General features: G+C 63.2%; 5 protein-coding genes across 5 annotated transcripts; 2 read left to right on the top strand and 3 right to left on the bottom strand.

The window, feature by feature from the left end:
* Positions 1 to 61: 61 nt before the first annotated feature.
* On the top strand, positions 62 to 2965 carry CHLRE_08g376000v5 (uncharacterized protein). Its single transcript, XM_001694216.2, has 5 exons — positions 62 to 435; positions 826 to 929; positions 1151 to 1204; positions 1464 to 1539; positions 2015 to 2965. The coding sequence occupies exons 1-5, from the start codon at positions 337 to 339 to the stop codon at positions 2072 to 2074; spliced, it is 393 nt and encodes a 130-aa protein (XP_001694268.1). The 5' UTR covers positions 62 to 336; the 3' UTR covers positions 2075 to 2965.
* A 1-nt stretch (position 2966) lies between these two features.
* CHLRE_08g375950v5 (uncharacterized protein) lies at positions 2967 to 5478 on the bottom strand. Its single transcript, XM_043065170.1, has 6 exons — positions 5029 to 5478; positions 4790 to 4871; positions 4335 to 4415; positions 3759 to 3812; positions 3495 to 3586; positions 2967 to 3294 (listed from the first exon to the last, which is right to left on the bottom strand). The coding sequence occupies exons 1-6, from the start codon at positions 5283 to 5285 to the stop codon at positions 3174 to 3176; spliced, it is 687 nt and encodes a 228-aa protein (XP_042922171.1). The 5' UTR covers positions 5286 to 5478; the 3' UTR covers positions 2967 to 3173.
* An 81-nt stretch (positions 5479 to 5559) lies between these two features.
* Positions 5560 to 12638, bottom strand: CHLRE_08g375900v5 (uncharacterized protein). Its single transcript, XM_043065169.1, has 17 exons — positions 12511 to 12638; positions 12352 to 12406; positions 12180 to 12285; positions 11707 to 11826; positions 11234 to 11284; positions 10826 to 10934; positions 10391 to 10585; positions 9869 to 9995; positions 9453 to 9547; positions 9036 to 9173; positions 8402 to 8572; positions 8069 to 8145; positions 7777 to 7874; positions 7492 to 7616; positions 7024 to 7196; positions 6767 to 6881; positions 5560 to 6448 (listed from the first exon to the last, which is right to left on the bottom strand). Exons 1-17 carry the CDS (start codon positions 12527 to 12529, stop codon positions 6369 to 6371), a joined length of 1854 nt encoding a protein of 617 aa, XP_042922170.1. The 5' UTR covers positions 12530 to 12638; the 3' UTR covers positions 5560 to 6368.
* Positions 12639 to 13578: 940 nt separating this feature from the next.
* On the top strand, positions 13579 to 16914 carry CHLRE_08g375850v5 (uncharacterized protein). Its single transcript, XM_001694217.2, has 8 exons — positions 13579 to 13731; positions 13820 to 13836; positions 13936 to 14181; positions 14378 to 14448; positions 14811 to 14894; positions 15237 to 15337; positions 15600 to 15790; positions 16108 to 16914. Exons 1-8 carry the CDS (start codon positions 13683 to 13685, stop codon positions 16180 to 16182), a joined length of 834 nt encoding a protein of 277 aa, XP_001694269.2. The 5' UTR covers positions 13579 to 13682; the 3' UTR covers positions 16183 to 16914.
* Positions 16915 to 18315: 1401 nt separating this feature from the next.
* CHLRE_08g375801v5 (uncharacterized protein) lies at positions 18316 to 23878 on the bottom strand. Its single transcript, XM_043065168.1, has 10 exons — positions 23593 to 23878; positions 23152 to 23402; positions 22956 to 23025; positions 22091 to 22765; positions 21745 to 21879; positions 21356 to 21413; positions 20954 to 21080; positions 20155 to 20626; positions 19660 to 20027; positions 18316 to 19485 (listed from the first exon to the last, which is right to left on the bottom strand). The coding sequence occupies exons 1-10, from the start codon at positions 23729 to 23731 to the stop codon at positions 18904 to 18906; spliced, it is 2877 nt and encodes a 958-aa protein (XP_042922169.1). The 5' UTR covers positions 23732 to 23878; the 3' UTR covers positions 18316 to 18903.
* Between the last annotated feature and the right edge of the window lie 3 nt (positions 23879 to 23881).

Here is a 23881-nt window from a genome sequence, read left to right as displayed (position 1 = left end):
GCAACGATGGGGCAACTTGCCTCAGCTTGCTCATTGAAGCTTTACACGCTCGTAATGCCCTGTTCCTAGTACCTCACATCATACATTATAAACACATTCTTGCTGGGTCTACTTGTTGTAGCCTACGTGCCCGATCACCATTTCGCGTGTGTCCGCCCAGACCTTCTCATTTAGCTATACCTGACTGAATCTAGACCTTCAGTGTGGTTGTCGACCTACTGGAAACACACAGATATCCCGGCGCGCCCGTATACTTGAAGTCGGGGCGTGCGAGACGCACGCGCGCGGCCTCCCACACCACCACTTAGGGCCACGCGCGCCGCGGCCGTGATCAAGATGGCCGCAAAGGCTCCGGCTCCGGGGAAAGCAAACAAGGAGGGCTTTGAGCTTTTCCTGGAGCGCGTCAAGCAGGGCAAGGATGCTATGTGGAACAAGGTGGGTGGGTGGGGGGCGGGGGGGGTGCAGCAAGGTTGGCAAGGCGTGTAGGCGTGTGCGCACGCAACCTGCCGTGCATGGTCGACTGCCGCCGCACCCGCGGACCTGCGCACACCCAGAAGAGCTGCACAGCCACTGGGCTGCTGAGCACCCAGCTCTCTGATGGCGCCATGTGTCCAGCGCCTCAGCGAGTGATCACGGCCCCCGGGCCTCGCCGCCTCTGTCGCCAACACGGATGAGGCAACCGAAGTGCCAGAGCCGACTTCTGGTCTGGGACCGATGTCATCAGCGAGTCACCGTGACCCTGTTGGACACAGCTGTAGCATGATGTCGCACACTTGGTGTCTCATGCCCCCCCTGGCCGCCCCCGCCCACATGCCGAGTGTGCAGGAGGAGCTGCTGACGGCTATGCACTGGCAGAAGCAGGTCACGGCGCTTATCATTGGCATCGTGTGCGGCGTGCTGCCTCTGACCGGCCTCAATGGATTCCTAACGTGGGTGCACCTAGCTAGCTAGCTGCTTCCAGAAGGGTGCCTGGCACTTGCTTTCTGGCGCCAGCACCAGCAGTGCCCCTTGCCTCCGGTGCATTGACCATTCGTACCGCTGTGACCGCATGGGCGATGGGGATGCCCCTGAAACTTTCACGTCGTGATGTTGGAAGTGATAGGTCTGGGTGTAAATGCTCGTGCTGCTGTGCCCTTGGATCGGCTTGCAGGTTTGCCATCGCGCAAGGGCTGTGCACAGTGATCTTCTACCGTGGTGTGTTGAGGTACGCATGGGTGGGGTGGGAAGGCAGACATGATTGGAATGCGGGGGCGGGCGAGAGACTTGGCAGGGCCCGGGGTCTTCAGCCACTGCGCTTTGGAAGCAGTGCAACACAAGGGAGCGAACCACGCGCACAATCGGTGCTGCTCACTCACACTTGGCCCGGCCTGACTCTATCGCCTCTGCTCAATGTAACATGTGGGCACCCGCAACTGGAACGTCACCACTCACATCCTCACGCGCGCACATGCAAACCTCCACAGAATCGACGAGGAGCAGCACGGCGGTGTGGCCGAGGTGCTGGTGGAGGGCTTCCCCACCTTCAGCGCAGTGTTCGTGGTGGGTGGATGGGACCGGGGCCAGGGGCTGGGGCTGGGGCCGGTGCTGCGCAGTGCTGCTGGGGTTTCGGCGCGTGGGCCAGTGCTTGGCTGCGGGCTGGATGGCCCCAAAGGATGAAGGATGTTTCCGAGGGGCCAGGAGGTCAGGAGGTAGGGGCGGGCGGTAGCTGCGCGCCCCTGCGGTTGCAGCTGCACGACTGGGGTGACGGCTAGGACACGCCTTACGCGTGATCGCCAGACAGAGAGGGCGGCGGCACGTTTTCCCTGGCGCACATTACAAGGCCACAGCCACACACTCGGGCTGCACAGGGTGCCGCCGCTGCTGCATGTGTGTTTGCTTCACGCGTGCCGATCGATTGCTGTGAGAGCATTTGCTGTGTCGTCCTGCGACCACCGACAAGAGTGACACCATCATTCCCTTCCTGTCATTCATCATACAATCTTACACATACACTCCCCACGCTTCCTCCGCGCAGCTGGTGTGGGTGCTCGCCTACAACGTCGCCCACGTACCCTTGTCCGCCACCATCGTATAGCGCCAGCAGGCAAAACGTCTCATACGTCCACACAAGCGGAGCAAGCTCTACTTTGCACACAAAATGTGACCGCGCATTTTGTTGTGAGCGTGGTGCCCACGATTGGGGCACCTGAACAGTTTTCTTGTTAGTCAAGAGTTGACCAGTAGTCTGACCTCGCACAAGGACCTTGCCTTACATTTGGGACTGAGTGCTTCAAGGCATGGACGGGCATTCATGTGTGAACACAGCCGATGTGGCCGTTGGATCCAGATGGGCGGCGCAAGTCCACCTTGTGCCTTTACCCTGATCCGTAGCCCGATGGGCGGCTGCACACGTGTGTCAACCGTCAATCGCACAAGTTGGTGCACACACATGCGTCAATGCCCTGGACGTGCACGGCCGCTGCAAAGCCAGGCCACGCTAATATGCTTCAAGGTGCTTGGGCCTCTCGCTCGCTTGCTTATTGTTTCCCCGCATATGCTTGAAAGTTATTGTGAAATCCAGACTGACTCGGTACGTGCCAGGCCAACTGGTGTGTGAAGCATGGGCGTGTCCAGGCTGTCACCGGAAGCGGCCAGCAGCGGGCGAGCCGTGGTGCTGCACGATGCGCCACGCGCCGTCCTGCTTCTCGAACAGGTTGGTGGCGATGATCCTGCGTTGCGACAAGCGTACATGGAAGGGTGTCGGGAGCACTTAGGAGGCATGTGCGCGAGGCCGGGAGCCATGCGGCCGTGACGTGGCGCGTCAGGGCAAGGCGCAAGGCGCGCGGCATGGGATGGCATGGGGACCTGATGAGCAGGAGACAGGCAGGCAGGGATGTGAGGTTGCGACCGTGTGCAGCAAGCAGTGTACAGCTGGTGGTGCCGGCCCGGCCTTGTCGTTAGCTTTCAGTTGTAAGAAGATGCCGATAGCCATGAACCACACTGACATCAGCGGCCCCCAACGCCCGCTGACATGGCAGCGTATCGTATTCCTGCAGCGTGCCGCGCTCCGCCCCACCCCGCCCCAATCCGCTCAGCCCAACCAAGCCCTGCCAACATGGGGTAGCAATGGGCACGCTTCCTGTCTGGCCCGCTGCTTCTTTCCCGGTTTCTTACGCTTCCACTCACTCCCTCCCTCACATGTGCTGCTGGACGACGGTGGCGCTGGTGTTTTCCAGGTTGGTTTCGGATGCCGCGCGCCCCGCAGCTCCGCTCCGCGCCAGCCCGCCAGCCGTCCGACAGCCTAGCCATCGCAACCTGGTTATATCAGTGATGGGTCGGCGGCGCTCCTCTATTGCCCGTGGCGTTTACCGTCTGGATGAGGTAACATGTCTGCTGTGACCGCCTCCTGCTAACCGGCCTTCTATGCGTGCTAGCGACTACAACTTCTCTTCGTGTCGCGCACATTCGCGTTCGCATTTCGACAGCACTCCGCTAACGATGCCGGTCGGACTCACCGCCCCGCCGAGTCGTCTGCGTCGATGATCTCCACACACGTGACGTAGCCAAAGTCCTCACGGGCGTACACACGCACATCCTCCAGCACCACCTGTACTCAGTCCCGGCACACATGCAAGCGGCCGCTCAGCGCAGTGTGGATGACTTATGAGGAACACACCAACGTCTCTCTCATCCCTTTGCCAAGAAACGTGCTCCTGGGAAGGCTGCCCGTTGCCTGCCAAAACCCAGTACACCCGCCCGCGCGCCCAGCCCCGGCCCACCTTGAAGGCGCCCGGCCGCACATTCCGCATGATGGCGCGCCAGCTGTCCATCACCTGGCGAGGCAGGTGGCGACGAAAGGGGTGGTGAGAAGTGGTGCCATAATAGGCATCAGTACGAAGCTGACAGCAAGGACGCCTTAAACGGCTGCATTACGCTGCACGGTGGGGCATAGCGCTGGTCGCCTCCTCCCACCACCACTCCGCATGCCACCCGCCCGGCTGCAGCCGTATAACTCCTTCGTACACACGTGCACATGTCCACACGCCCGGCCATCCTGTTGTACATTCACCTGACTCAATGCCCAGGCCAGCGCGCCCACCACTCAAGCCCCAAAACACTCGACCGTGTCCGACCGTGCCAAGAGGGCATGAACGCATCCCCCGGACGCCAAGCGACACGGCAACTACATTCGTGGTTGTACAAAGCGTATGTCACCGGGAGGGCGTGTTTGTGCAACCACGTATGCGCATGTTATAACCCCTACCGTTTGACCCCGTTTCCAGACTGGCGTGAGCCCTACCCAACCCAGCCCACCCTCCACCCCCCCTGCCCCCATCTTCCGCACCGCACCGCACCTGGGCCCGCCCCGCGATGGTGGCCGAGCCGGGGTGCACCACCTGCACGTGCTCCCCCAGGCCCACGATCTTGTCCATCTCCTATACAGGCGAGGTGGGGGCGCGCGCAATTAGGTCGGGGCGCAGGTCGGCCGGCGTCAGGGAGGTTAGCGAGTAGCGCGCGAGGAGGGCGCTGACAAAGAGCATGCATCGGCTTGCATCGGCAAGTTCGATGAGGGGTGGGAGGCGGACCATTGAGCGAGGCTGGCTGACGTGCCCAGGAGCGTGGAGGAGGGCGGCTGCTGGCCGCTGGCGGCGCCGCGCTGCGACCAGCCGCCCACCCGACTGCCACTCCACAGACAGCCCTCCAGTCCCATATCGTGTGTCAGCTGTGGTGGTAATGGTTACGGAGGGCAGGTGGCCGCGTGCCCCCATTCTCCCGGCCCCCCCCAGTCCAGACCCCCGACCTCGCGCACCTCCACGCGGCCGGACATGAACGCGTCGTAGAAGCGGCGGTTGGCGTCCTCCACCGCCAGCTTGCTGATGGACTGCTTCTGCCTGAGTGTAGGGAAGGTCGGAAGGATTTAAGCAATTGCAGCACCATGGAATGTCAAAAAGCATCTGGCCGCGTGGGGTGTCGCTGACACGGTTTGATGCCGGTCCTTCGGCGACTGCCCACCCCCCAAGCCTGCAACCATGACTAGTTCCAACTCACTGAATTGCGTCGCGTAGACGGGCCGCGGACTTGAAGTCCTCCTTGGTGACCGCGCGCTTCAACGCCTGCTCCAGGTCGGCGATGGGGGTGTCAAGGTCCTCGGCATCAAGCGAGAGCGATCGGCAGCCCACAGGCCGCCGCGGCGAGGCATGCAACAACCGCTGCACAAGTACAGTGGGCTTGGAAGTGACGCTCGAGCATTTGGGTCGCGCCCTGTGGGGCTGCGCTGAAATGCACTGGCCACGCAGGCTCTGCATTTTGAGTATAGTGAGGCGCAATCAATCAAGGTAGTTGTCAGGAAGACGGAGGAGGCGCGTCCAGTAGGAAATGCTTCCAGTGTTGAGGGCCCGCGCTTGCGTCAGCAAGTGGTTTCGCAAGTTGGGTTGCCGCGTCTGGTTTCTCAGTGTTGCTACGAAAATAGCGCTGTCTAAATGCGACCAAAGTGCTGCGTAGTCAGCGCGGGGGTTCGACTTCAGCATTTTGGGCTGGCTGCATGGGTCCTGGCACGCAGAGGACGGCATGGGACGGCACAGATTGCATTGGTTACAAGAGGGACCTGCTGACGCAGTTCACGAGCCAGTGACGTGGAGAACGAACACCCTGCTCTGGACCTGGGACGGCACAGGTACCTAAATGGTCCGGTTCACTTCCCCTGCCCCTTCGTGCATCGCCATATCGCGCTTGGGACCGGCTTGTGCCGAAAACGTTCTGCTGGCCTTGCAGAGCAGCTCTAAGCACAGCGCCTGCCGCGCGCCCACTGCCACACGCGGCCACACTGGCGAAGTTAGGCCGGCCCTTGGTCCGGCCAGCCCTTTTGTCCCAGCATCCTTCCTCCTCTAGCAATGCCAGCATTCCACATCCTACACGTACCGCAACAGTGCACGCACCGCAAGTCATTGTCGCCGACCGCCGTGTGCCCCACACAGAAAGCACTCCGGTAACAGACCCCTGTGCTTGTCTGGTCCATTCCGCTGCCCCGTCGTTGCCACATCCGGACATCCCTCTTTCCTAGCATCCTCCAGCAAATGCCAGCACGTTCCATCCTGCAACTTGTCCCGCAACTGATTGCCGTCGTTGTCGTCATCAAGTCCTCCTGAGTCCCTTGCGCCCACGCTCGCCTCATGCCAGCTGCTGCTCAGGCGCATATTCATTGCTGGTGCTCCCCAAGCCCTCACCACACGCCGTGCTCCTGCTCCACTCCTTCTCCAAGCCCTCCTCCAAGCCCTGCTCCAAGCCCCCCTCCTCCTCATCCTCCTCCTCAGCGCCCTCCTCGGCGCCCTCCTGCTGGCTGCTGCTCCCCATGCCGGCTAGCTACAGGCCCCGGCCGCCCCTCACGCCCCTCACGCCCCCAGGCTAGCCAGCTCCTGCATCAGCGCCGCCTCGCCCGCCAGCTTCTCCAGCTGCTCCGGAGTCATGGTGGCTGTGCAGGGGGCCGGCGTTTGGGTTTGGTGGATTGCAGGGGAATAAGGCAGGGGGCACATGTCAGAAGAATACAGACGCTGCTTGGGTGGCCGCTGCGTTGCGTGTCCTGTCCCGGTCTTGCCAAGCTCTGCTCCCGCATTTCCGTACAGCCGGCCTTTGTTAAACTGATTCCCTGCCGCACCCGTTTTACATGGACACACTCGCACACCACAACCCATGCACGTGCGCATTGCCTGGCGAGCGTGCTGCCGTGTCCAGTAAGCACACGCACCCCACACATCGCACACGCGCGCTGCACACGCACACGAACACGCACCTCCCGCCGCCCGCTTGTCTTTGAGCTCCTGGATTTGCCGCTGCTTCTTCTGCAGCGCGCGGATGCGCTTCTGCCGCGCCTCCTCATCGCTCAACGGCGCCGCTGCTGCCGCATCCTGCACGCGCAAACCTCGCTTCAGCACGTGTGGTGAGCGCCTTCCCCGTCCCCGGCCTTTAATCCCACGGTGACTACGGACGCACACCTAAGCACAACCAAAACCCCCCCAAAACCGCAAACCCCGCCCAGCCTATTCACACCTGCAGAGAGCTCGACGCCAGCGCCGCAGTCGCCGCCTCCGCGCCCTCGGCCCCGCCCGCCTCCTCGCCCTCGTCTCCCTCGCCGCTGGCCTCCCCGGCCTTCTTCTTGGCGCGGCGCTTGGCGTTCTTGCTCGCTGCCTTGGCGTTGCCACCGCCCGCAATAAACTCCGCGCCTGCGGCCAATCGATGGGTGGGAGGGCGTTTGTTTAACACACACACACACGTAAGGGGTTGGTTTGGCTGCATGCGTGCTTTGTTCACACTCATGCCCTGGCACCCTTGTCCGCATCCTTGACATGGGCTTCATTCCCAAACCCCCTGCGGCCTGGATCCATCACACTCAACGCCGCGTCCAACCCTCCGCTGCGTCAAGCGCCGTTTACGGTCCTGTTGGCTTGCCGGCGCAGGTTCCCCCAGCCCCACGCAGCTGCCCTCAACCCACCCACTGCCCAGCGGCCCCCCGCGTACCCGGCGGCAGCACTGTCCTGCGCCCGCCCGCGGCGCCGATCTTGCCCGGCCGGTCGTCGTCGTCGCGTGCGAGTGAGAACTTGGCGCCCGAGGAAACCGCGGCGGTGGAGGTCACGCCGGCGGCGCTGAGGTCAAGGGAAAACGGGGTTGGAAGGAAAACAGTAAGTGCGGGCGGCAAGGCGGCCGGCAGGCAGGCCGCGGCGAGTACTCGTACTTCCTGGGTGCAGTCTTACTCGGGCGCAGATCTCCTACGCATGTGAGCCCACCACGCTCCCAGCTACCTACCGCAGGTGTGGCGGCACGTAGGAGGGCTTGGTGGGTGCTGACGTGGCCACCTCGCCCTTTGCGGCGGCGGACAGCCGCTCGGGCGACTGGGGCCGGTCCTGTGCTCAACAAGACCACGAAGAAGGGGAAAGCAAACAAGGAAAAGCCAAGAGGGTTGAGGGGTGGGGGATGGTTTCGTAGTAGTGTTGAGACAGGCGGATACAAGAGGGTCCTCGCCGGCGCTCGCTCACCCGTGGCACTATCAAGCACCATCCGCACACACTCGCTCGCCCTGTCCCCAAGTGCGCCGCACCTGGTAGGTGTCCTTGGCCACGGGCCGCCACGCCGCGTCCAGCAGCGTCGCGAAGGGCACGTGCGCCTTCTGCTCGCCTGCGGAACACGAGCGGATGAGATACTGGTGTTCTTGATTTCAGATCTCAATATGCAAAACACCGGCAGGGACCCGGACCCAGGCCCAGGAGGAAAGTGATCCATGCAATGAGATGCACATGCAATACAGTGGTGTTCATGGGTTCCTAGCTACATCCCGATGTGGTGGATAACGGCAACCGCCCACGGCCTCTCTCACCCACCCTCGTCTTCCAGCCCGCCCCACCCCACCCCGCGAGCCCCGGCCGCCGCGCACCGTAGTAGGTGAAGACCTTGACGTTGTTGTCCACACGCAGGCGCGGCGCGGTGGTGGCAGTGAGCAGCAGGCGGCCGCAGGGGCTCCACTCCGCGCTGACGGCGGGCGAGCGCACAGCGCCCATCTGCTTGCAGCTGCCGCTGGTCTTCTTGTCAAACAGCATGATGTCACCTGTGCGTTTAAGAAGAAGCCAGCCCAGACGGCGCCGGAGTTACTCATGAATATTCATCAAGTGCCGCGCGTCGTGTTATCACGTCGATCCCGTAGCCATACTTACTCGCGAACCGCCTATAACCCCACGGGCGATCGACGAACGACCTGGCCCCGCGTAGCACCCGTATGCATTGCATGCGCCGCGCCCTAAGGCGCGCTACAACGTGTACCCAGCACGCTTGATTTCCCTGGTTCCCGCCCGTCAAGATCACCTACGGTCACTTGAGTGTACGCATGTGTGCATTGAAAGCCAGACGTTTAACCTGCCCTTTCCCATCCAGCCTTCCCTGCCCCTCCTCATTGCCCTACCCTGCCCGCTCGCCTCTCTTCCCACCCCTTCTACCTCCCTCCCTGCCCCTCGAACTCCCTCCCTGCCCCTTCTCTCCTCCCTCTCTCCCCCACCGGCGCCTGGCCGCCTCACCCGGAAGGTTGCCGAAGCCGCAGATGGCGAAGAAGCGGCCGAAGGGGTTCCAGCGCACCAGGTTGTAGGGTCCGCTGCCGAGGTCGTACACCGGCTTGCACAGCGCGTTGAACAGTGTCACCTTGGCGGGCATGAAGCCTGGAGGGTAGGAATGAGGAGGTGCGGCGCGTGCAGGGTGGCGAGGAGGTGAAGGGTGAAGGTTGTGGGTGAAGTCAAGTAAAGGTACGGGTGGCCGTTGCTCAATCAGGAGCCGTTGAAGCATCACACCATCCTCCCGCACGGCCGCCTGTGCGGCTTCACGCAGTTGCCTGATCCCGAGCCCTTATGACCTTCAAGCACATGAGCATATCCCGCCCTGGTCACAATCACTGGCTAAACCCCCCACACAACATTTGCATTAAATTCCTCGCCACCCACCGGCCACCGCGATGAAGTAGTCGCCCGCCGGCGACCACTGCACGTCGTGCACCGGGCCCTCCTTGGGCAGCGGCACAGTCACTGCATCCTCGGCCCTGCTTAGACGGCGGGGCAGGAGTTGAGGGCGGGCGGGTGGGTTGGCTTGGGTTGCGTTGCGGAGAGCTGTTGGCGCCAACCGCAGTATGGTAAGCAGCAAGAGGCATGAAGATGCGTTCCGCGACAAGCCAAACACGAAGCATAACGATGGGCCGCTTGGAGGCGGGCGATGCGTGTGTGTGCGTGTGTGTGTGGCAAAAGGTGTGTGTTAAAGAGCACAAGGAAAACGTTGCGCAAAGGTGTGTGTGTGTCATGCACCCCAGGGCCTAACTGACAGGTCCCGGGCCCCCGAACTCCGACCCTGGGTCCTGCGGCCTCACTTGGCTGGGTCTGCAGGCAGGTAATGCAGCTTCTGCTCGCCGTAGTAGGACTGGTTGGTGGCGTCGTAGTCGGCATAGCTCAGCACCAGGCAGGCCGTGCCCAGGCTGTTCCACATCAGCTGAGCGCCTGGGGGGTCGGGGGTCGGGGAGTTACATTCGTGATTGGTTGACTAAGACGAGATGAGGTTGACAGGTTGTTGCGGCAGATCAGGCGGGGAGAGAGCGAGCGTGTGTATATGGGTGATGGCGTGTGAGAGGGAGGCGCATGGGAAGGCAGTGGCAGCAGGTGGGTAGCGGTGGGGCGGTGGGGTGTCGGGGCGGCGGAGGCGGCCGGTTGGTCAGCAGGGCCGTAGGTGCCGTAGGGGCAGCCAGGGCCACGTCGGCACGCGCCGGCTGGGCACAGGCGACCTGTGCATGCCTAACTCACGATATGCTGCACCGCAGCAGCACCGCTTGTCCCACTGCTGCACCGCAGCGGCGCCTCTGCGACCACCACCCTGCGACCACCCTACGACCACCCACCCTGCGACCGGAAGAAGCTCTTGCGCACTGTGGCGGTGGGCTCGGGGCTGCCCTCCAGCCCGTACAGCCCCGCGCCGGCCGGGGTGCCCTTGGCCTCGGGCAGGAACGCCGCCAGCTGCGGCAGGCCGCCGCCGGGGGCCGCCACGGGGCTCAGCGCCAGGCCGCCGATGCCCTTGATGGTCACCTTGCGGTAGGCTGTGTGTGCGTGTGTGCGGAGATACCGGTAGCAAGGGGAGCGGGCCGACACCGTGTGTGAAAAGGGGAATCACTTGACAGCTTGAATGGCACCCTTGCATGGGCAACGTGCCAACCCTGTGCGCCGATTGATTGTATGGATCACTGCCCCGCACGTACACAGACACACACAGCCACATCCCCTTCTGCTTTCTTAGCACACATGCACACACAGCCACACACGCACACGCGCCCACTCACTGGCGAAGTTGTCATTGCGGCTGTACACATGCACGGTGTTTGTGACCATGTACACAAAAGCCGAGTCGTGGGGCGCCCAGTGCAGCACCGGCCAGTTGTCCTTGGCCACCTTGGGGTTTGACACACAGGGTTTGGCACACAGGGTTTGGCACGCGGGTTATACGTCAATGCATGAGGGACTCCGCGTTTGACGTACCATAACACAGCCTAATATTGGCGCCGCCGACGACCAGCGTGCACCCAGCCGTTGCGCCATTCATTCACGCCCGTGTCCTCTCATTATACCTCCCGACCAAACTGCCATTAAGCAACCATTGCCCGCTGCACACACAGTACACCCCCCCTGGGTTCACGCGGTTGGCTTGCTTTGGGTTCTGGGGTGACCTACCCTCCCTCCCCATACCGCACCTGCTTGTGCGCGATGGAGAAGAGGCACTTGCCGCTCGCTACCTCCCACACCTGCAGCAGCAGTAGCGGCAGTAGCAGGATAGCGGCAGTACCAAGATTGGCGGCAGTAGCAGCAGCCTGTGACCTGCAATCCATCACGGCCCCGCAAACTGTGGAGCGGGTCACAGTGCCTGACAGGCACCACCTCTAGCTCCTCCGCAGCAGCCAGCCAGCCAGCCAGCCAGCCAGCCAGGCCGGCCGCAGCGCCGCCGGCGCCATCCTGGCACACTGGTTGCCCAGCGCTCCCAACTGGGCTCCTGCCCCTGCCCAGATCCCCCCTTGCTCCTGCCCCTGTCCATATTCGCCTTTGCCCCCTCGGCCACAACTGTGCCTCTCCGCATGCCACCATGCCGCCGCTTCTGCCTCCTCCGAACTTGAGTCCCCCTCCCCACCTACTCCCGCCTCCCCCCCCGCCGCCTCGTCCCGCCTCCCACCTTGAGGTTCTTAGACATGCTGCCGTCAGCGGCCTTGCCGGGCCGCTGCGCGGTGACCAGGTAGCCACCCCCCGAGGAGAAGGCGGACAAGACCACCGCGTCCTCAGGCAGCGATGAGGCCTGCAGAACGGAAGAGTGGGTATGAACGTGGGTGTCGCGGAGCGAGCGAGGCTTTTTGTGGGGTTGGAAGCCGGTGCCTTGCCCTGGCTTGGCCCCATGGCGGCGGCACGAGGGTGCTTGCCACATGGCTCGTCCCTTATCTGCTGGCTAAACACCATAAGGGCCGCCGAAGGGCCGGCATTGCGCACGCACAGACACACGCACGGGCGCTGCCGCCTCTCTGCCGGCCCCCCCCCCCAGGCAGCAGTCGTCACGCGGAGCTGCGGTAACCATGTTCCCTGCCCCTCCCTCCCAGCCGGTGACCCGTCCGCTGCGAGCTGTCAGGGTGGCGCACAGGTCGCCAGCGCCCCCACCTCCTGCGCGCTGGAGATGTCCACAAGCTTGACTGCGCCCGGACCCAGCGCGACCAGCTGTGCGCCATCCCCCGAGCACAAAATAGGCGCCCCGGACCCGCACAGCCTGCGAGAAGGCCCTCGACGAAGTCAGGGCCGATCGATGTGCAACGCGATTATCGATAAAACTCACTGCTGCTGATCCTGTGAGCCCACAGTCAGCAGAGATATGCCGTCCGGCGTTCTCCCTGGGAAGCGCAATGAAACAAGAGGCGTAAGCGCAAGCCGCCAACTCAATACTCTTCAGGCTTATTAAGCAGCGAATTCTGTTGGAACCGCTACTTGTTCCTACCAAGAATTTGGGTGCTCATTTTCAGGAACAGCAAGCAAATTAGTCTGCTGGTGGTTGGACCAAACGCGCAAAAGCAGTCAAGCTCGTTTCTTGTGTATGCAGTATAGCCTTTCCCCTCAAACAATTAGGCAGGTAATGGAACGCGGCTTGAGACTGGGCATCATTGTGGCGAGTACCGACACGCTGACACGCTGGCACGCATTCGGGATGCCCATCGACTTCCAACTTTGAGTTGATTGCCCAGTGTTCAGTGCGTGTAAACATGCCAGTAGTGTACGACGAAGAAGATCACAAAGGTGGATAACAGTTTTGGGCCAACATCGCTTGTTCATGTGTTGCGTTTGTCTGGATGTCGCACGTCGGCATGTTGCAACCTGACCATGTCAAACAACTTTCAAGGCCCAAAGTCTGGCTGGCCCTCTATCTGAGTCCGCGCGCACCCGACCAGTATGTCGGCGCCGAATACGTTCACCCCACCCCACCCTCCGCCCCGCGTGCCCAAAGCCGCGCCCCTCTGATGGCCCAGGGGAGGGCCTTACCTCACATGTGATGATCAGTCGACGTCGGGACGGACTGGACACCCGGGCTTTACAGTAGGAGCATGGGAACGGTGTATGCACCTTACGACCCCAAGACGGCAGACATGGCGGAATGTCGTGGCGGAGATGGGGTTCCGCACCCTGCGCTTAATGTTGCAGAAGGCCCGAATGCGGATGTCTCCCAGAATGTATGCGACATTACAAGAAGGGGCAGTCTGAAAAGCAAGGGTATCCAACATGCTGAGGTCATGTACTGCTTATGTGCGGCATGCCGTTGAAGCGGACAAACTTGTTACGTGACTTCAGGGTTCGTGCCGTCGAAGTCCCGCCTGTCTAAACCCTTGCCCGATGTTGTGCTAGAACCACAGTCAGCTTCAATCAACAGCTGTCCCCTCTGCGGCTCGACACGGGTTTGCAGCCAGGCGGCTGGAAAATGGACACGCGGGATTGGGCCGCAGCTGCGCCATGGGCGTCAGGGCGGCCAGTCCGCACCAGTGCACACATATACGTGCGGGTTTTATTTGTCGTTTCGTTAACTGTCTTAAACAAGACGCCGCGCAACTTGCTTTGAGCCACTGAGCGACTGAACTCAGACACTGTGTGCAAGTTTGTCGACGTTAAGCTTTCAATAGAATGTCTGACAGTGACGATGAGCCTCTGGTGCTGAAGAAAGGCAAAGCTGGTAAGGCGGCTCTTTGCTGCGCTGCTTCAATTGAATTCGCTGACTCGATCGTTTTGTGCGGCGTTCGACCTGGTGGCTCTGGTATCAGCACCTGTGAAATCAGAGGTAAGGAATGCGCAATATCACATAGAACGACGTGTGCGGGTGCCTCGGCCTTTGCGTTTACCCCCCACATTGCGTGTAAACGACTTGCTGCCCTTGCAGCCTGCGGTTAAAAAGGAGGACGGAGCTAAAGCAACAGCGAAAGCAGATGCTAAAGTAAAGGCGGAGCCGGCGGCGGCGAAGAAGACGGGCGCGGACACCAAGGTGAAGGTGGAGAAGGCGGACACTGCCAAGCCAGCGGCGAACGGCAAGGCGGCCGCAAAGAGCGTCAAGGAGGAGGGGGCAAAGCCCGCGCGGGAGAAGAAAGAGTTCACCATGCCCGGGCAAACGCGAGAAGCGCCACCGGAGGTGGGGGCCCAGTGGAGGTCGACGTGTGCGTGCAGGGTCTGACGGGAAGTGGAGGGGGCAGATGGCGTACGTCAGGACTCCGTTGGGGACTGGCCAGTCTGTGCTTGTTATCTTGGGCACGTAACGCAGTCAGACTTGCAAGGAGGTTGTGAAGCTCCTTGTTACGTCAACGGCGCCCGCTTCGTCTGCCCCGCAGACGGATTCCCTTCGGAAGTTCTATACCTCGCTGCTGGAGCAAATACCGGAAAGCGAAATGGCAAAGAAGTGGTGGGTGCTGTTGACGAAGTGGCGCTGCCTCATGCTGGCCCTCGGGGATGTTGGATTGGGATTGCCGGTTCTGAGGGCCCACGCCGCGCCGCTTTGGGACGTCGACTGGCGGCGAGCAGACGGACCCCGGCGGGAGGCTGTGATGGGGGAGTCTTGGAGCGCCATGCGGCTGGGATGGGGCACTGTCAGGGCGCCTACGCGCAGCCCACTTGATGCCGGGTGGGGTCCGGGGAATGCCGTTTGGGCGGGGCAGCGGCCCTTGGCTCATGGAGTCCCAGCATGCGCGGGAACGCGTGCGCGCGACGTGCTGTGCCCGCCAGCGCCTGCCCCCCTCCACCTGCATTCATCCTCGATCCCCACAGGTGCCTGCAGCACGGGCTGCTGTCTCGGGACGAGGCGGAGAAGCTGGCCGCGGTGCTAAAGAAGACGAAGGCGACGGGCGTCAAGTAGGTTGGGGTTTGCAGAGGTTTGCAGAGCTGAGGGGCGGACACAAGGCTGGGCTGGGCTGGGCTGGGCTGGAATGCAATCGCGTGGGGGGTCGTGGTCGCAACATTAGAGGCACGCGCGGGAGGGCGGGTGGGCTTGGGGAGGGGGGATGCCTAGATGGAGTAGAGAGAGCCACGGATGCGGCGGCACCGTTGCTCGCGCACGTCTACGTGCTGGGCTTGATGCCGCAGCCCCCTCGGCGCAGCAATGCCCGAGCCTGCATTCGTTGTCACGCGTCGGGTTCTGGTTGACTCTTGATGCGGGTAGGGCGGCGTCCTGACATCCTCCGTACCTCCAATCAGGTCGCCTGCCAAGCCGGCGGCCAAGGCGGCGGATAAAGGCGCAGCGGCCAAGGCGCGGCGGCCAGCGGAGAAGGCGCCGGCGGCAAAGAAGCAGCGGCAAGGTGGGTGCCGGAACACAGACGACCAGGTGGGAGGCATGGGGCCAAGGGTTCCAGAGGTTGGGGACGTACCCAGGCATCATGCGTCGCCGCAGACAGACTCCGTCCCTTGCCGCTCATGCCTCGTGCTGGCGCGCCCCGTCCTGCTGCTTAATGACGTTGTTCCTACTCAAACACTGGAGTTGGGCACCACTGTTTCCTCGCCCCTCTGCAACCCTCTCGCCCCGTCTTTCCCAACCCACCTCCCCCCAAAACCCGCACGCAGCTGTTTCGCCGCCTCGCTCCAAGCGGCCGGCCAAGTACAGCGATGAGGAGGGCAGCGACAGCAGCAGCGAGGAGGAGGAGGAGTCGGACGAGGACGACAAGCCGCTGGCCGCAAAGGCCAAGTCAGCGGCGCCAGTCACCAAGCCGGCGGCCAAGCCCGCCGCCAAGCCGGCGGCAGCTGCGGCGAAGAAGGTGAGCGGCGGGACTGGGGCGAGGGGTAGCCGTTCGTGGAGAACGGAGTGACTCAACACCTGGGGGTGGGTGGGGGTTGGGGAACTGGTGGACTCCGGTGGTGGAAGAGGGGGGCGGGTAGGAGAGTGTGGGGGGAATCGGGTAATGGGACGGGGTGCGGGGAGGGAGTATGGGCCAAGGGACGGGGCGGGTGGATCGGGCGCCCTTCTGGGGACCCAGATCGCAAGTACCGCGGGGCCCACACCTCCCACCCACAGCTCCTACCCACATCCTCTGTCCCTGCCCCTACGGCCCTGGGCGCCGGCTCCTCCCCGCAGGACAAGCCGCTGGCCACGTACAGCGATGACGGCGACGATGAGGATGACCTGCCGCTGTCCAAACGCACCAAGTGAGGCGGAACGATGTGATGGGGAGCAGCGGTAACTGGACTTGTGATGCGGAGCGATGAGGGGCAGGGCGGAGGGTCTTGATGTGCTGGGCAGGAGGAGCAGCTCAGGAAGCTAGATGGTTTGGCTGCTTCCGGCAGAGCCGTGACACAAAGTTGCGGGCTTGGTGCCGTTGCACATGCTCGTTTCGCGATAGGAGGGCGTTTACACCGGACGGATATGGGTTGCGTTCGCCTTACACAGTCCAGAAATGGCATGCTCTGCTGGCTCCATGGCGTGTGTTATGGGCGGCCAAGGGGTATGCTGCGAATTCAGGTGACGTAGACCGGCAGGCAGCCACGTGGCACGGAAGCGCGGGTGGCTGTGTCTACGGGGCTGACTGGAAGCTATTGCCTGATGGGCGCCGACGTGGTTTGCACCCCTGCTCTGATAACAAACCTCCTTGAAGCTGGCCTCTATCTGTGTCGTCGATAAAGCCTCGATACGGCCATTGATGGGATGTATTGAGTACGGTGAGGCTTGTGACGGAGTTGACGAGGGCTCTGTAACCATGCACGCTTGTGACGCTGCAAGTTGCCTGCGTGTCCGCTGCAATCGCTTCCTGTCCATCGCACACCCGCTGCTGGTCCGTTGGAACAGTGAAAGCCAGGGCGCGATACACAACTGCACAGTATCGGGGGGTTCTGCATGGGTGGCGGAGGGCAGCTTTGTTGGGGGGCGTGTTCTTTCTTTAAATTAATACAGGCGCGCGGTCGAGTGTTGGTCATCGGTTGGGCACGTCCTTGCTTCTCACACGATGGCTCGGTAGTAAAGCTGATAGAGGTTACATGTGGGACGACAGCCGTGGACTAGCCAGGGCCCCAAAAACGTACGAGACACGCACGCTCACCCGAGGAGAGATCCCCGAATGACCCCCATGCTCCTCGCCTCCGGAGAGGGGAGGAACCCCAGGCCCGGCTCACCGCAAACGCTAGCGCTGCTCACCTAAGCCGTGGGTCGGCGTCATAAGACTACCTCTTGCGAGTCCCTAAGCTGACAAGCTAGGGTGAGGCCGGTGGCGAGTCCGCTGTTGGCCCTACCAAGATAACCCCTCCAACATCATCTGACGCTAGGAATGGGTGCTGGTTCGGGACAAGGTCCCAGCGGCGCGGAGGCCGACGCAGACTCACAAACGCAGCTAGCCGTGACCAGAAGTCCGCAATCACCTCCACACCGATCCTTCGCACAACAGCAACCTCCGCAGTCCGGTCTGCAGCATCACGGCAAGCGTAAAGGCGCTGTCGGCCGTATTCCAGGGCCGCCACAGCAGCCAAGCACACGATGTCCCACACCGCCTGCGATAGCCCTGGTGGCGCCTGTACTAACCACAACTGGTTCCGTGTGATGTCCACATCCGCATGCTCCCGCATCACATCACGCAGAGCCTCCGCCACCACACAGTCCCAGAAGTGATGAACCCTAGCCCCAGCAGTCATCTGAGTCCCACACGGGCATGTCTCCACGCGTCCATCTGCGGCCCACGCCGCAAGCATCCCAAAGCCCGTGAACCCATTGACTGCCAGACGCCAGAGCGGTTCCTTGTGTCGCGGCTCCCACACCAAAGCCCACAGCCGCGCCAGGGCCGTCCGCAGCGCATGAATCGCTTCCGCTGGCGGCGCGGCGCCGCTGTAGGCCTCTTGGATGAAGGCCAAGTGACGCACGCGGAGCGCGTCGTACGCAGGCGCAAGTTGAAGCTGGGTTGCCTGCTTCACCGTAAGGGTCAGCAAGGGCACGTCAGCCGCGCCATGCCGCCGTAAAGCTCGGTTGCCCCTTTGGTGTGACCTCTGCCTCAAACCCAGACCTGCTAACGCAGGCCGTAACGAATGAGTGGGACCAGGCGACCAGCAGTGGCAAGGAATCCACGTGATTGCCCAATCGTCCCTCGGGCTAGGCGGGCGGTCAGAGGCTGGCTGGTTGTCTTGGGGTGGTGTGTAGTGCGTGTGACGGTGTGAGAGTGATACTGTGAAGCCCCACATCCCGGGAAACGCCCAATCTTTCTCGCCTGAGGGCCTGCATCGGGGTCGTTTTCTTGCCCCTCTCCGAAGCCCGTAGGGTGTAAGCCCTGCGTTGTGCGGATCAGACGTGAAAGCCTTGCCTTCCATCACGAAGTGTTTACATACGGTAGTCTCTGGCTCTGCGTGCGTGCTTACGCGCTCAGGTGGGCGCACTCGCCGCACGGATGAATGAACTAATCAGAACCCTTGCATTTAGCTAGGTTTGCAGCCAGGCCGTACCGTATGGACAAATGCGCGGACGTCGGCACTAATGGGGAGCCTCTCCTTCGCCCGAACGCCACTTCGCTCCCCAGAAACCCCATCCCAAAACTTGGCCTGAGCCCATAGCTGAACGCCGAACACCGAACACCCTCTTGATGCCCGAAACCTTCTGCTGGCTACCGGTACCCAACAACCCTTGGATACGAAATTGGTAACATTGCTTATTCGCTTGCTCCGAATTTCAAACACACAAAGAGGTATCATAGTAATCAGTACGACTGTTATGATGTCTTCAAGATCGTATCACAGCCGCCACCCGTCATCAGCACGCACGTGGCACGCTACAGACGCATGTGTGGCCCCTTACACGCAACAGACAGGATTGCTGCTGGTGTCACTTGTTCGGAGAGCACAAGTGTGTCATGTGTTGGGTATGTCAATACGCATGAGGTTTGGCAGATAGCCAACAAGTTTACTCATCCATCTTTACAGGCCCGTCGCCCTCCATGGTAGCGGCATCTACAGGTGCAGCGGTGCCGGCATCAGCTGCCGGCGCTGGCGCCAACGCAGCCGCCGGCATCGCGGCAGGCGCCCCCGCCACGGCCGCCACACCGGGTGCCGGCCCCAGCCTGGCCCGCAGGGCGTGCAGCTCCTCCATCGCCCGCGCCAGCTCGGACCGCGCGAGCGCCTCCGCCTCCGCCTGCCGCCGCCGCTCCTCGCGCTCCACTGCCAGCTGGGCCCGCAGCAGCTCCACCTGCGCCGCCGCCGACAGCTCCGTGCCTCCCGCACCAGCCGCGCCTGGTGCGTTGGCTTCCTCAGCCCCAACAGACGCCTCCCGGGCATCGCTGTACTCGCCATTGGAGGTGGGTGCATCGGCCGCCGCGCCGCCCCCGTTCGTGGCGGCGGCAGCGGCAGCGGCGCCAGCCTTGTGGCCGTCGCCCACCCGAGCACGCAGCAGCGCCACGGTCTCCGCAAGGCGGTCGCGCTCGGCGCGGATGGCCTCCTGCTCCCTGGCCGCCGCCAGGCCCGCCGCGTGAGCCGCCGCCTGTGCCACCTGCGGGTTGGGAGGGATGAGAGCCAGCAGATGGCGCGTTACTTGGTTGGCAGGGGGGGGGGGGGCGCTTGTGCATCGGAATTAGCATGGCACGCCGGTAGACGGAGAAGCGCAAGGACAGGGTTGTGAAAGGCGAAGGGCATGTGGTGGGGCTGCCAGGACCCGAGCCCGCACCTGCATGCATAGCTGCTGGATGGCGGGCTGGTTGCTGAACGCCGCCGCCTGTTGCTCAGGGGTCTGGCCCGCACCCGCAGCCGCTGCGAGCGCTCCGCCCACCATGGCCACCGCCGCGCCCTTGGGCTTGCGCGGCCCTGCCGGCGGACGCCCTGGGCCCCTGGCGACTGGTGCCGCGCCCCCGCCCGCAGGTCCGTCCGCCCTGTCGCTTGCGCGGCCGTTGGCGGCCGCAGCACCAGGGGCCGCTGGCCCGGTAGGCTTGCCCGCGGCGGCGGTGCCGTTGGCTGTCGGCCCGCAGCTGGCGGGCCCTGCGGACCCTGAGTGCGCCCTGTCCGGCACTGCTGGCGCATTGGGACCGGCTGGCGCCGCTGCGATGCAACGGAAATGAACATGAGTCAGCAATGGTGGTTTGGCATGCACAGGCTGGCAAGCACAGCAAGAGACGGACAGCCGGCCGCTCGCTCGTGGCACCTTTCCAGTGCGCCCCCGCCCCACCTGCGGTGGGCTCCTGCGCAGTGGGTCCAGCCACTGCCGCTGCCTCCCCGCCCGCTGCCGCCGCGCCAGCGCCCTGCTCTCCAGCCGCTGCCGCTGCGCCACGCGGGCCTCGCTGCTGCACGCCCGCAAGGTCGGCATAGCTCTTCACCTCCTTGCGCGGCCGCAGGCGGCGGCTGCGCCGCCCGGCGCCGCCTTCCTCGGCCCCGCTGCCTCCGCCCTCCTCATCGTCGTCTGAGGCCTCCCGCTCGCGCTTGCGTGCCTCCAGCTCGGCGGCCACTTTCTTCTCCTCCTCCTCCTTGCGCCTGCAGAAGCCCAGGAAGCCGCCCCTGGGCGCGGGCGGGAAGTCCAGGTCGGGCTCCATGGGCAGGCGGGCGCCGCCGTGTGCGGCCCGGTGCTCGCGCGCCTGCTGCAGCAGCCGCTGGGCGGTGTCGTAGTAGTGCTGCAGCGCCGTGTGGCACTCCTCCTTGGTGTTCTGTGATAAGCATTAGTGCGGGCCGTGGAAGGTGGAAAACGCGCGTAAGCACACTCACTACAACGTAACCTGCTTTCCTTAGGCAGCACAGCAAAGCGCGTCGGCACCCCAAAGCACCATGTAATTCGACAAGCTGACATCCGGTCCTTCGCCCAACCGCTTCCCGCAATGCATGCGTGTCCGTCTCGCCATCACCTTGCCTCCGCCTCCGCGGCGCCTGCCAACCAAGGCTCAGCAAATCCCCCAAATCCTGCAATGCCTCGCCCACCACCCTCGCCGCTGCTCGCGCATGTGCATGTGCCCCACGCCCCGTGCCCCACGCCCCACCTTGTGGTTGAGGTACTGCCCCTTCTGCCAGTGGTAGGACTGGCCGGTCTCGCTGAGCAGTCCCAGGTCGTGCGCTACCTGCTCGCGCGGGATGGCCACCGGCACCACCTCCTCGAACTCAATCAGCCTGGCAGCAAGGGAAGCGCGGGGGTCAGAGGGGAGTTAGGAGAGGAGCGGAATGACTGGGCAGGGCGCCGGTGCCGTCGGTGCAAGTGCAGGGAGAGTGCAGGAAGAGTGCAGGGAGAATGCAGGGAGAATGCGAGAACCTGTGCCCTCTCTGCACAGCTTGTCCGGCATCCGCGAGCCAGAGGGCAGTGCGCAGCTCGCGCGCAGCCTGTGCCGCGCTAGGGTCTCGAGGTGTTCCCACGCATTGGGCGCTTCCAAGTTCCGACCCCGACCTACCAGTGGAACGGCACCAGCTTGTACTTGCCCTTGACGGCAGTGTTCTGCCGGTACTTGCCTGTGCGCAGCGGCCGGAGCGCAGGGGTTAACTTTGAACCAATCCCGTCAGGAAACAGTCCCGCTGCAAGGAGAACTGCAGCCGCATATGCGAGCTTTTGTACAGGAGCGGGCGGAGCACAGGGGACAGAGTCATCAACAACCAGGGCGCCGTGATGTCCGGCGCTGTGGCAAACAGCTGCGTGAGTTGTTGGAGCTGGCTCACACGTACAACCCAGGTACAATGACAGCGGAGCCCGGCAGCCCCACAGCAGCCGCAAGCAATGCGCCCGCTGCGCCACCTACACGGCTGCCATACATCGCGCCTGCCGCCCTCTGCCTCTCCCTCGCACCTGGGCAGTACACCTTGCCGGTGCCGTATAGCTCGGTGCAGCGCTCCTCCTGCTCCGCGTGCACCGCCTTCACCACGCCAATGGCCACCACCACCGCCTGCTGCCCGTAGCGCTCCTCCCACTGCTCCGCCAGGCCTGCAAGCAGTGTACACGAGTGTGGTACAGGACAGGGCTGGGCGCATGGTCTGATCGGGCACGCTGCGGCGGCGTAATGAGGATCAAGGCCTTGCACAGGAGCACAGCTTCCACAAATGTACTGTAAAGGCCGAGATACACACGATGCAACCTTACGAATGCGGAGGAAAGCAACACAAGTGCACAGGCAGCCAGCGCAACGCTAACTCACCACCCGTGGGGTTCTCGCCCGGCTGGGCCGCCTCTGCCTCCTGCTCGGCCCCTTCCTCAGCCTCCGCCTGTTCGGCCTTGTCCCCTTCGTCTGCTGCTGCCTCCTCCGTTGCCACTTCTGCCACCTGGCTGCCCCGCTTGCCCTTCTTGTCCACCTTCCGCCGCGTTTTCCGCGAGTCCTCGTCCTCCGCCTGCTGGTTCTCCTTCTCGTCCTCCTCCGCTGCTGCTGCCTCCGCTGCCGCCCTCTGCTCCTCCGCCTTGTCCGCCTTCTTCCGCCCTTTGCCCTTGCCGCCGGCAGGTGAAGCTGGGGTCGCTGACGGCCCTGCCTCTGCTGCCGCAGCAGCTGCTGCGGCGGCAGCGGCCGCACTTGCACGGCTACCGCGCGTCGCGCGCCCCGGCTTCGTGGCGATGCCCTCTGCCGCCTCAGCTGCGCCACTGCCGCTGGGCCCCGCCTCCGCATCTGCCGTGGCATTGCCGTTCACAGCAGGTGCGCTGCCGCTGGGACCGGCGGACTCACCAGCTGCACCAGTCGCTGCTGCTGCTGCTGCCGCCTCCGCCCGCTGCTTGTCCTTCTCCCGCAGTTTCTTGAGGTAGGCGGTCCCGGGCTTGACCAGAAGCATGATCTCCCCGCGGCCCAGGCCGCGGATGAGCTTGCCGCTGGTCTTAAACTCCGTGCCTGTGTACGTGTTTGGTAGATGAGAGGGTATGCAGCCATGTAAGTTGACTTATGGTTGTATAATGACGGGGCTGGGGCGTGGTGCCAGCGGAAGCTAACCACAAACGCGGTGCAGGCCTGCACGCGCAGCGAGAAGCTCCAGCCCGCCCCCCCCCCCCACACACAAGTAGCAGCCGGCCAAGCGGCGCACCTGTGGATTGCAGCAGTCCCCAAGTGGGCGTCCGCAGCGGCTCCACCTGGGCATCAGGGTTCTCTCGCAGCTGCGCAAAAGGAGCAGGGAGCGGGCAGGTTTGGTTGGAACCAAGGACGGGTAACCCGCAGGCTAGTATCTCCGCCCCGGCCCCAGGCGTATACCTCCGCGCTGTTGATTGCTGCCCGGTACCCACCGCTGCAGGTTGGAAGCGCTCAAAGTGCGTGATACTATCGGAGTTGTTGTTCTCGCCGACGGGCAGGATGAAGATTTGCGGGCCCTGCTCCGGCGTGAAGCGTGGCTGCAGCGCCGGCGGGGCGGTGGGCACTTGGCGGGCGCCACGCGCAGTCACCTCGATGACTGGCCGGTCATCAACCGGCTGTCGCGCCCCCCGCCCTCTTTCCCCGCCTGCTGCCGGCGCAGCGGCCGGGCCAGGCCGCGCTGGGCCTGCAAACGCCGACAGAAATTGCAGTCAAACCGTCGTTCGCCAGCGGAAAGGACATTGCATCACAGGTAAATCTTGTTGTTTAAACATCACAATAATTTTCCAGCAGCACGCGTGTGAATCGCTTCACAAAGGTTCGGAAGCCTTCCTGCGCTTCACAGACTGCATCCAAAGGCCGCATCCCTCGCTTACCTCGATGTGCAGTACTTAAATTCAGACCTCGCCCGAGTGCAGCTGCGGCCAAGAAACGAGAGCTGGCAGCAGCGGGCTGCGGGCTTGGCTCCTCCTCCGCTTGCGCCAAAATGCTCTTCTTTTTTACTGGCCGAGTCATATTGAGGTCAAAAGCGCATCAAAGGGTCAGGATGGTGATATCGCCGAGGCCTTTCAACTTCGCGAGAGTCTGGTCAACACAAGTTCGCTTTTGCGCAAACAACAGGGGCGCAGACCGTTGGTGCACACTTCATGTTGAGCGTTTAACGGA

Source organism: Chlamydomonas reinhardtii, chromosome 8 (assembly GCF_000002595.2).
Source record: "Chlamydomonas reinhardtii strain CC-503 cw92 mt+ chromosome 8, whole genome shotgun sequence".
Classification (NCBI taxonomy): domain Eukaryota; kingdom Viridiplantae; phylum Chlorophyta; class Chlorophyceae; order Chlamydomonadales; family Chlamydomonadaceae; genus Chlamydomonas; species Chlamydomonas reinhardtii.
The sequence above is the reverse complement of the archived record's forward strand: the minus strand, read 5'-3'. Positions and strand labels throughout refer to the sequence as shown.